Below are 12,458 nucleotides of genomic sequence, written 5' to 3'. Positions count from 1 at the left end.
AAATCTGGAAGATTCTTGTTAACTGAAAAAAATGAAACAAAGATTAACAAATATATATTCTGAAACTCTTGACATTCATTTCAATTTTTAAAAACAGTAATTACCTTGTGGTTTTAGATATGTGTGTTCCAGGGCAATTAATCATCTAATAAATGTGTTTCTAGTAAGCATTTGCTAATAGCTTGATGTTGGTAAAAATGTTTCAAGTCTGCTGCCTCCAAAGCCAAAGACTTCAAAATAATATCTAGTGAGAGTTGTACTTAAAATGAGTATCAGCACTAATATGAAAAAAAGCAAATATAATAGGAAGAAAAAAAGAAAAAGTACTCTAATATTTATAAATTAACTTTAAAAATCATAACCTTTAACAATTATTGAGTGATTAACTTATTTTTGGCGCCGTTCTGAGTGTTGCACATTGTCTCATTTAATCATTAACATGCCCCTACAAAGAATGCAAAAACTATCCTCATTTTGGAAGTGGGAGAACTGAGGCTGTACACATAGGGCTGGAGTTTCAATCTAGGAAATCTACAACTTTCAAACTGTCATAACAGTAGGTAACATCTAGCGTTGATTGTCTGTCAAGTACCTGTTTTATATACTTTACAGATGTAAATACTTACATCTCACCCCAGGCTTATGAGGTAGACATTTTCACACCATTATAGATTGGAAAACTAAAGCATGCTTAAGTCACACATGTAATAAGTGGGTCAGAACTCACACCCACGAAGATTGGCTCCAAAGTCCAATTTCTTCTCCAAATACCTGCAAGGTGATTTTTTTTTTTTGAAACTTTTTCATGTAGACAGAGTGTTATCATAGACATTTCTGCTACTGTATTTGTAAAAGTATTTGGAATTAAAAATATATGTAATTTTGATGGGCTAGTAGACTCTTCCCTCTCTGAACTTCACTTTGCCTTCAAGAGTAAATGAAGAACTAGGTGATCTAAAGTATCTCTTAGCTGCATAGTTCTATGAACATGCCAAAGTTTCTTCTCTTCTTTTAACAAGTCTTTATTGTTCTGTTTTTACATGCTGGGATTTATGCTACATTGTATTATTGTAATGATTAATAATCATTTAGATCAAGCATGTACTGAGTACAGTATTTGCAACACATTAGGTGCTATGCAAAGTGCATTACTTGGTTTGCTTTACTTAACCCTCACACAAGCTTTGCTTTTAATTATGATTACTCTCTCTACCTTACAGATGAGGAAACTGAGCTTAGAGGCCCTTAGAGCCTTATTTAAGTCACACAACCAGTAAATAGCAGAGCTGGGATCAAACCCAGAAAGCCTCACTCTGAAACTCAGAAGCCCAGTCTCCTTACCATGTTACTGTTATGTTGTAGGTGCTAAATCATTGACGACAAGCATCGTTGATGAGGTTCATAGTATTTGTACCACACACTCTGAACCAGAGTCAGATCAGACTGAAGCAAAGGTGAATCATTTGGCCTACATGTAAGAATGAGAAATGGGGAGATATATACAACGTGTCTGTCTAAAATCTTATCTTTCTGACCCACCCCAATTGTGGTAATTTCCACAATTAGAGCCTTTCCCTTGGGTTTTGCAGATGGGGTCCAAAGGACCAGCTTAAAATATGACTAGAGGGAGCAATGATTTAACGACTTATTTCTTGACACCAGCAAACAGATAAGCTCACCTGCTGTGAACAAAGGGCAGAACCCTACAGGAATAGCTTAGGGTGTTTGAATCATGGGTAAGGTTTCTGGAGCTTTGTTTATGACTGAGAAGTAGGCAAATATCACCAGGCAAGGGGTGTGTGTGTGTGTGTGTGTGTGTGTGTGTGTGTAAAACTATGTACGTGTGTATATGTGTGGTGGCAGCAAATAGCTAAGGGATTGCACAATTAGGTGTCAGACTTTAGAGAAAGCATATTATAAAAGGGATAGAAGCAGCAACTGAATGTAAGAAGGTGTTAAAGGAAAAAGAGTCACCCAGTAAGTCTACCTCAATTTGGCCATAAACTGACGTGACTGAGGCTGTCTTGGGTTGTTCTCTATTTAAGAAATTCCTAGAAACTTTGATGTAGTGGGAAATGAGTGTAACACAATCATGGGTTTAGAAGGCTTCCGAAATCATCTACCCCAGACTTTGTCCTCTGCACAATCCGTGTGGGCTACCTCAGATAGCAGCTATTTGGGGTCCATTTTTAACATCAACCCAGAATGAGAGTCTACAGTCAGCAATCCTATGTTATCTGTATTTGCTGTCAGGAAAGCCATTGCATATCTAAATCCTTTATATCAAGTTGATATCCACCCTATTCCTAAGAAAGATAAAAATGGGTTATGTCATTATCCACCTAAAGGATTCTAATATTCCTAGAGATATCACTAAATCACCTCATAATCTCTCTTTCCTATGGGATACCTTGAGTTCCTTCCATTTCTCCTTATTTATCTGATTCTTTCTAAACTAGACACCTTCCAACACTCAGAAGGACAAGTATCATTGATGAGTTTCATAGTATTTGTACCGCACAGAAAATGATTTTCATCATACAACATTGCTTAGAAGTGGGGAAGTAAAATTTGTGCCCACAGTGAGACAAGGCCACAGAGCAAGACCTTGAGACACCTTCTCATTGTGATTTTGTGAATCACAATGAATCCTCAAACAAGTCAACAATTCTTTGCAAATCTGTAGAATAATTCCTTCCTTTGCTTATCTGGGTCTCAGTCTGTAATGGCAAAACCGTCATGGTAATAGTATTCTTGTGAAGAGCCATTGTGGGGATGAATCACATATCATTTGAGAATGTTTAATATGTAATTAATGTTATGAATATCATTTGTGAATTATGAATCTTAAAGCTATATTCAGATACAAATACACAATTTTGCAAATAACATCATATATATATATATATAGAGAGAGAGAGAGAGAGAGTCTCTCAAGGTCTCATATATATATTACCAATTACCACAATTGGGTGGGCCAGAAAGATAAGATTTTAGACAGACACATCACATATATCTCTTCATTTCTCATTCTTGTATGTAGGCCAAATGATCCATCTTCACTTCATTCTGACCTGACTCTATGTTTCAGAGTGTGTGGTACAAATACTATGAACCTCATCAACAATGCTTGTCATCAATTATTTGGTACCTACAACATAAGAGAAAGAAAGTCTCTCAGTGTCTCTCTCTCTCTCTCTCTCTCTCTCTCTATATATATATATATATATATATATATATATACACACACACACACACACACACACACACACACACACACACCCCCACTCTTTGCTGTACTGTTAGAGAGAGAGAGAGAGAGAGGTCTCTCAACTCTCAAAGTCTTGCTCTGTTGCCCAGGCTAGAGTGCAGTAGCATGATCATAGTTCACTGCAACCTCGAACCCCTGGGCTCAAGGGATTCTCCTGCCTGTGCCTCCCAAAGTGCAATGATTACAGGCATGAGCAACCTCACCTGGCCAGATACGTAGCTATTAATGAAGAGTAATCACATTATTCATTGTAATCAACATTTATGTTTGTTGAAATTGTCTTAACACTTTCATGTGTTGTTCACAGGAATGTAACCTGGAATAGCTTAGCTATTCCAGACACACACTGCTCACCAGAGCTAGAAGAAGGCTACCAGTGCCCACCTGGATTTAAATGCATGGACCTTGAAGATCTGGGACTTAGCAGGCAAGAGCTGGGCTACAGTGGCTTTAATGAGATAGGTCTGTCTTACTGGTAAAATACGTTTTAAGTTTCTATTTTATGATGTTTATGAAGTGGACAGAATAATTAAATAATTGATAATAATATTTTGACTGGCTGTCATATAGAAGAAATACAAATATAAATTTTAATTCTATGCCTATTTTATAACATATTCTACCCTACAGTGCATAGCATACATGTTATATATGTATATAGGCAGCAGTGTTTATATGGAGTTACAGATCTCTCATTTTTAACTATTTTGATTCTCAATAATAGCATTTAAAAATGTTTGTTTGTTGAACAGGGTTCTGGGTTGTTGACTCAAAGATAAACAAAATTTGGTTTCCTTTCCTATATAACTATACCCTAATAGGCGAGGTAAGTCTTTAAAACTATAATACTAGGTATTGATGAGTGCATTAGAGCTGAAAAGTGCTCCTTGATTAGAAGACAATTAATGAACTAGTTAAGGAATATGCATCAACTATGTAATAAATGTATGGGAAATGCTGGTGCATGAAAACTATGTACTCAAATGTAAACATTTCTTCTTCACTTGCCTTATTAAGTCCTAAAATGTGCTATTACATACATAATGAAAGAACTTAGCATCTGCCATTTAGTTCATATCATTGTATTTATTATAATTCTATGCAAGTTGCACAGATTGTATTATTAAAGCAAAAAATGTGTAATTCTAAACAAGTATCTTACACCTTGAGAATTGTTATCAGAGTAATTTTTTAAACTAAATTTTCTTCAAGTCTCAGGCCCATGTACTGAACCGTAAAGTTACAGCTTCTATATAGAATTTAGTACTGAACGTGGGCTGATGGTATCTTTTTAAGTTCAGTTTTGCAAATAACATCTCAAGTTTTCATCTTTATGTTTTAATATTTCCTCATATTTGATTTTAAGCATTATAGTTAGATGGCATTCTTCCATCTCTTTTGACCAATAATATTGTCTCCTATTTCATAAAAATCCAGAAGCCAACTGATGTGAAGCAATTTCCATTTGCTATACTCTCTTAAGCTTATCCAGCTTTGTAATTGATCTTAAATCCTTCCCTCCTGTCTCAAAAGTACAGAGGCGTCATGAATTATACCAATAACTTTTAGGCATGAGAAAGAAATCACAGATGTGGTATGGGAGGCGAGATGTATAGGCTGATACGCTGTGTGGAATAAGCTTCAGGAGTTCCAACAGCTGGGCATGACTAGAACACATGCCTTATCAGAGTCTGCAGCTCTTTCTTTTAGAGACTGAGTGTATCCATGTCTTCTATGGAGAGTGGTCACCATCCCAGGGTTAAGGTTGCCCTTACAGAAAATATCCTCCAATTTTTTAAAATCATGTAGCTAAAGCACATCACACCCTCACCATTTTTAATGCAATGATTGTACCCAAATTCCAAATGCAGCATTATATTCAAGTTGATTCACCTTTCTTCACTCTGACTTACAATGGCTTCGCTGAATATAAAGTGGAATCTCTGTTTGAGAGAAAAAGTCTCCTTGTAGTGTGCTGGTTCCAGAGGACCAATTCTAGAAGGAAATTGCCTTGGAGGCAGTCGCCCCCTACTAAAGCAATTATCTTACTATAGCTGTACTGTTAATTTATCTCCCAAGGATTTAAGCTCCTTGAAAACAGGAAGTGCATCTTTTCATCTTCAAGTCTCCAGGGCACAGGGCTATGCCTGGCTCACAGGGAGGCTTCCATAAATATTTACTAATAGGCTCAACAAAGTGTATGTCCTTTTGAATTCATTGGTAACCAGGCATGTTTGTGTGAGGAGGTAGAGCCACAATAGAGAATTAAGTTGTTTTCTTGTTGTTCTTTTCCCTGATTTTGTCTGTTTTTGTTGGCAATATTCATTATTCCTCATGACTCCTTCCTTTCTATACAGGCTTAATTTCATCTGTTTGCTTATTTTTCCCAAATGATGATTGAATTCATCATCACTGTATGACTAATTGTTAGATAATGAAATGTTGATCTTGTACCATAACCAAAACATTTTTAAATGGTCACTGTAATTTAGACTGAAATTGATAGCTACTTCCTGATATTGTGTATCTCTGTAGATACACAAACTACTATATTTAAAAGTTCTTATGGAAACAAAAGACAATGTTTTGCCCAAAATTAGGAAAATAAAATATTTTATTAGACACATGTGATCATCTCTTCATACATGAATTTGAATTTAAAACATAATTAGGTGCTTAATTATGCATATGAATTTGGCTAATTACTTGAATATGTAAGTAATTATGATTAGTTAAAAAGGAGCCCATTTCCTTTTCTTACTAATCAAATTACCATTCAAAACATGAATTTCAATTCACTTATAACATTTCTGGCATAAGTAGCTTTATGTCTCATTAAGATGTAACACTGATGATGTTGAAAAATTCAAATTTTAAAATATATTAAAAGCCAGAGTCATGGAATAGAAAAAATGACAAGGAACTCCTGTTGTAAGATTGAAAAGTAAAGACATCTTTTGCCCTTTTGGATGTCAAAATCATCCAAATAGCCAAAAGACTGAGAAACAGAAATGAAATTTTCATATTTAAGAACTCTGAAAAACTGTAACTACAAACCACATCACAGGACTGGATGTCTAACAGAAAACTTCCTGAGCAGATTCTGCCTACTGTGGATCTCAGACAGCACCAGCAGCAGAGCAATATTCTAAGATAATGCATGTTCCTGGAGGAACAGAACCATCTCATATTTTGAGTCAGGGAATCAGAGCAAAGGCTGAGTGTGGCGGCTTACCAGGACCCCATGCAGCATCACAAAGCAGAGGCCCTCATTTCTGCAAGCAGTTGGTGGGGAGATAGAGTGGAGGGGACACAACTGCTTTGTGATGGGCCCCGACGCTGCTGATCTGGGTTGGCTAGAATGGGATAAAAGCTAAATGGAAAGTTTTCATGGCCACTATAACTTAGGATAACCTGGGGAGCCTTTTAAAACACAGATTCTCAAGCACCATCCTCATGTCAATTAAATCACAACCTTAGAGTTATCCAAGGAATAGATGGCTTTTAAAGGCTCTCCAGGTGGTTAATTTATGTGCATGTAGAGTTATGAACCAATGGACTAAAGAAACACACACATACACACACACCTATATTATAAAAGCCTTCGATTCCATCTTGGTCCATTTTGGTTGTTATAACAAAATGTCATAGAATCAGTGTCTCATAACCAAGAGAAATTTATTTCTCACAGTTCTAGAGGTTGAGAAGTCCAAGATCACGACAGCAGCAGATTTCATGCCTGGTGAAGGCCCACTTCCTGGTTCATAGAATGGCACCTTTTCACTGTGTCCTCATGTGGTAGGAGTAAGGGGTCTCTCTTGAACCTCCTTCATAAGGTTACTAATATCATTAATGTGGGCTCCACCTTCATGATCTAATCACACCCAAAGTTCCTACCTTCTGGTAGCATCACCATGGGGGTTAAAAATTCAGCAAATGAATTTGGGGGAAACATCACCTTTCTGTCCATTGCACTATCCTGCAATATTACCCTGTTCCTCCCCAAAGTGAAACAGTGACAGATATCTGGTCTAATAAAATTTATTTCAAAGACGAGTCATACTGAAAAGAATGAGGATCATGTCTATAAAAAAATACTTTGAGGTACTTTTAAAACAAAAAACAAATCATGATATATAACTCATAAAAACTTAGCAGGAAGCAAAGCACTGAATTACAAGTTCAAAGGATACAACTTGTCTCAGTAAGTGAACATAGAACAGTCAACACTGAGACACATCTTAGTAAAATTGTTGGAAATCAAAGCTAAAGAAAACATTCATTAGGCATCCACAAAAAAAAAAAAAAAAAAAAAAAAAAAAAAAAAAAAAAAAAAAAAAAAAAAAAGGTCAAGTTAGCTATAAGGAGGTACATCAGAGAGGCCTGAAACTTCATGTCAATATGGAACTCTAGAACGTAATGGCACAATGCTTACAAATTATTTAGGGAAAGAATGGGTCAAACTTTTTCTGAATATTTTTGAAGAGGCAAGAACATAGAGACTATATTTTTCATGAAATCTTCTTGAAAACATTTAGCCAATCAAGAGTTTCTTATCATGAGCTAGTCTCTAGTATCCATTTGTTGTAAGAATAAAGCTAATACAACTGTAGGATTTACAAAATGCAATGTAAATATTACAAATTATGAATAGAAGAGATAAGATGAAAAATGGGGGAGATAGCATAATGATGTTGATGTTCTCAACATTCACACTTAGCAGTTAAAAAAGTACCATTTATACAATAGATGGAATGTATAATAGAGATATATGCATACTTGTCATGAGAAAGTTTGATGAACTCAAAAATTACTTTCTTTAGAAATAACTCAAAAATCCAAATAATGTTATCTATGACCATGTCCCAAAAAATCATTTCAATGTGAGTAATAATATTGGAATCAATTCTTTCTGAATCTTGATAATAGTTCTCAAAAGAAAAGTAACAGACAGTATATTTTTTAACCTCTGAATAGAGTCATGCTGTTTGCTGTAGCATGCTTAAAACTGATAGGGGCACATGACTCCTTTGTGGTAAAGTTTGCCTGAAGCACAATTATTCAAAAGAATGGCCCTGGGGTTTAGATCATGACTCCACTTTATATTAGTGTGACAGCCTTAGGAAAATAGTTAACCTCTCTGGTCTCAATTTCCCCATCTAGGAAATGGGGTAAGTGACAGACCTACTTTATAGAGTTAATGTAAAAAGCAACTGAGAAACTACACTTAGAGTACTGTGTAGCATAGAACAAACACAGAATGAGCTAGAAATTGAGATGCACTGTGTTATTTGAGGGAAAATGGCATAATAATAAGGAAGGGCAAGACATAGATGTTTTCACACTCACACACAACATCTGATCTGATTCCCTTTGTTTACAGACATTAACTATGCAGGTTTTTCAGTATCTTATGCAAGGGAGAGGCATTGGGGCATGGGCACAGTGTTTGTTTTGTTTTATTTTGTTTTTTTCAGATGGAGTCTCACTCGTCACCCAGGCTGGAGTGCGGTGGCATGATCTTGGCTCACTGCAACCTCTGCCCCCTGGGTTCAAGCGATTCTCCTGCCTCTGCCTCCCAAGTAGCTTGGACTACAGGTGTGTGCCACCATGCCCAGCTATTTTTTTTTTTTTTTTTGTATTTTTAGTAGAGACGGGGTTTCACTGTATTAGCCAGGATGGTCTCGATCTCTTGACCTCATGATCTGCCCACCTTGGCCTCCGAAAATGCTGGGATTATAGGCATGAGCCACCACGCCCAGTCGGGGCATGGTGTTCTTAACCTTGCATCTTGCCTATGTTAACTCCTATCTCCCATTTCATTTTATTCCAATCAGTGACTAGCATTCTAGAAGGCAAATTTTTGGTGGTGTTTGGTCTTTATTCATCAATTATTCCTCTCCACTCTCACAAATGTCCTCACTTCTGTGCTTGTACCAGTCTCTCTAGAATCTGATTAACATTTAGCCCGTGTCACTGAATTTTCTACAGTTTGATGAAGCATCATGCATACGTTTAATTTTACTTATTTATCCCTATACATTCAAATTTGTGACCCCTGGATTTGAGCCTCTCTCTTTCAGCAGCCTTTCAACAGGCACTCCTTCCACAGAGCCTAAGTAAAGCACCGTCTGGGGCATTGAGCAGAAGGCACAGCCATGCTGTGACATGCACGGGCTCCAGCACTAAGTGATTTATTTTCTGACCTTCTCTAATTCCCTGGGCCACGCGATGACTGAGATACTCGTTATTTCTGTGTCTTTCTTCCATGTATGCACTTTTCCATCTTTATTTCTGGCTATATTTCCTATAGCTCCTTCCTAAGGACCCCCAACTAACTCATCCCCACTAAGACATTAGCCTGTGGACTCAAGATATCACACATTCCCCATGTTCCAAGCTTCCTGAGGAGTAGACATAATCTAAAGGACATCTTGCAAAATCACAAAACGTATTTAGCAGACATTGAGATTCCATGATTGAAGTATGTGTGGCGAGGTGGGTAGGAATCATACAGTGGAAAGGTTTGGGGATTGACAACATCCTAAAAGCCACACTGTAGACGTGACACAAAATCACAGCAACTCACCCTATTTAGAAAATTTGCCATCCCTTTTCTGAATACTTACCCCACTTTCAGTTCTTACTTCCGCTGTTCCCACTTGTTCATGAACATATGAGACATACAAGCTGAGACATAAAAGAGGCGACTCTGTGATTTTCTGTAATAACACTGGACATGAAATTACAGAAGTTTAGAGCTGGAACAGATAATGCAGTCATGCGTTTCACCGGCACAGGTGGGGATCTGAGAGTCAGAGTGAGCAGAGTTAGAGTTACAGAGAACTCCGGGCAGAGGCAGACTGAACTCACTTCTCCGGATTTGCAGATGTCCACCATACCTGCTGTTTCCACCAAACCGTCTTACAGCTCAAAATAGTGTTTAATTAAGAAGAAAATTCAAAAATAACTTGCAAAGCTTAGTTTTATTCTTAATTTTCCAGTAGAATATTAGTATTATTTCCCTTTAGTGAAATGCTAGTGGAGAAGACCATTGTCCAAACAGAGGTGATGTGCCACTTAGAAACAAAGCAACACAAAATATATCATATGTGGGAAAGAAATCCCAGCAAACAAACACCATCGAACTGGTGATTCCTTGTCATGACATTTTATAAAAAAGTAAAATATTTGGTACAAAAGATGAGAACAAAACTATTCAGGTGGTGGTTTGAACCCTTCATTCATTATACAGTCAGGTAAAAAATAAAACATGTTCAGTTTGGACTAAACAACCAAATGAATATCATTGGATGATAAAACTCATCCTGGAAAGTCACTTAGGGAGTAAATCGCTATCATGCATTTTTTATTAGTCTTTAGAATCATCAGAATAAATGACAAAAGCCCATTTTCAAAAAAATCCAGAATAAATGAAATTCAACTGAAACAGCTGATATCAGAGGAAGCCCACAAGCAAGATAAACTATAAATCAAGACATTCTGAAAATAACTAATAGAAAAGACATAAAACTTACGCCCTTAACACTACACGAGCTGTATATGGTGGATCACTTTGCCTATTCTATATATACAAACGTCGAAGGTAAAGCTAGGAAATAATAAACACTATGTTCTTATGGTGGCTAATTGTCCAACAGACTGTCGTTACTTTTGTAATTACTGTCATTACTTAGGACAACTGTCATTATCATTTATTGATTGCGTATTATGTGTCTAGCACCAGTGAAAAGGTTTTCCATCCATTGTGTTTTTAATCCTCCAAATAAGCGCATGAGGTATCATTATCCCTCAACTGATGAGTGAGGAGAAGGAGATGAGTAAGAATGTACTTGCCCAGAGCCTCTCACCAGCTGCATTTGGAAGCCAAGTCTTGCTGCCCTGTGTGCTGAGGCCGAAGGCTGTGCTCTTGGTCTACAAACTACTACGTTACCAGAGAAGTCGACCATGAGTAACCTTCATTCCTGTGGCTTGTCAGGATACCTGGTCCATTATAAAGTGTCATTATGATGATGGAAGAAACACATCTTCCAAAATAGTGACCTGCCATAGTAGCATATCCTGCAACATGGTGACCACCCTCTTGTCCTGAAGTCTTTAGACAAGTCTTAGACAAAAGAATAAATGTAGGCTGGGCGCAGTGGCTCAAGCCTGTAATCCCAGCGCTTTGGGAGGCCAAGGCAGGCAGATCACCTGAGGTCGGGAGTTCAAGACCAGCCTGGGCAACATAGTGAAACCCTGTCTCTACAAAAATACAAAAATTAGCCGGGCATGATGGCGGGTGCCTGTAATCCCAGCTACTCGGGAGGCTGAGGCAGGTGAATCGCCTGAACCTAGGAGGCAGAGGTTACAGTGAGCCAGGATTGAGCCACTGAACTCCAGCCTGGGCAACAGAGCAAGACTCCATCTCAAAATAGATAAATAAATAAAATAAAATAAAATAAATAGATAAATAAAGAGTAAATGTGAAGAAGTGTGACGCCCACTGCAAACTGATGGCCCCTTAAGGGGTTGGTCTCTGGCTTGAATTCTAGTCCCTTGTATTCTGTATTCTGTGGGACAGAGAGTTGGTGCATAATACATGTTAGTTAAATGAAAGAATATAAATATTAAAGAATATACCTGGGAGGCAATGCAGTTTTATAAGCTATTGAGCTATAAACATCTGGGCAAGGATTAGAGATAAAGCCAGAAAAAAATGAGTGAATACTACTTTTGATATAAAATTAGATAGTAGACATATAGGCTAGAGATGTGGGAGAGAACTTAGCAAGCAAAAGAAAATATGCTATTTGGTATATTTTAGTGAGTTTTGTGCTTATTTGAACTAAATTCACAATGCCATGATAAGCCATGTGTTTGCTGTATATAATTTACAGCTACATGCATTAATTTCTCCTGTGTATTTGAATTTACTTTCTTTGCTTTGAGATATGAATATTTAAATTTGCTTTCTAAATTATCGCAAATTAACCAGCAAATTTATCTAAGAAGATTTTGGAAATCCACATTCATTAATTTCTTGATCAGAATGTGACATAAAGCATATTTACCATATTAGTTCCTTTACCAAAAAAATCATAAAGCTTTTCTATATGTATCCTCCTTAAAATATCAGATAAGAAAACTACAAGTCGTCAGCTCCACAGGAGTTAAAATGTGGATT

The 12,458-nt window shown here is 37.0% G+C and overlaps 1 protein-coding gene across 5 annotated transcripts in view; it reads left to right on the top strand.

Annotated features, from left to right (window-relative positions):
• The window catches only part of NALCN (sodium leak channel, non-selective), a 358,280-nt gene that overhangs the window by 64,797 nt on the left and 281,025 nt on the right, over nt 1–12,458 (top strand). For 4 of the 5 annotated variants that reach the window (XM_050766656.1, XM_050766657.1, XM_050766654.1 and 1 more), the window contains one exon: nt 3,579–3,733. In XM_050766656.1, coding sequence (XP_050622613.1) covers nt 3,579–3,733 — 155 coding nt within the window. Of the gene's footprint in view, nt 1–3,578; nt 3,734–12,458 lie in introns of those variants that run through there. The other variant, XM_050766659.1, reaches the window with a different exon arrangement.

The sequence above is a fragment of the Macaca thibetana genome, chromosome 17 (genome assembly GCF_024542745.1).
Source record: "Macaca thibetana thibetana isolate TM-01 chromosome 17, ASM2454274v1, whole genome shotgun sequence".
Taxonomy (NCBI): domain Eukaryota; kingdom Metazoa; phylum Chordata; class Mammalia; order Primates; family Cercopithecidae; genus Macaca; species Macaca thibetana.
Note: the sequence above shows the minus strand (reverse complement) of the source record. Positions and strands in the feature narration are given on the sequence as shown.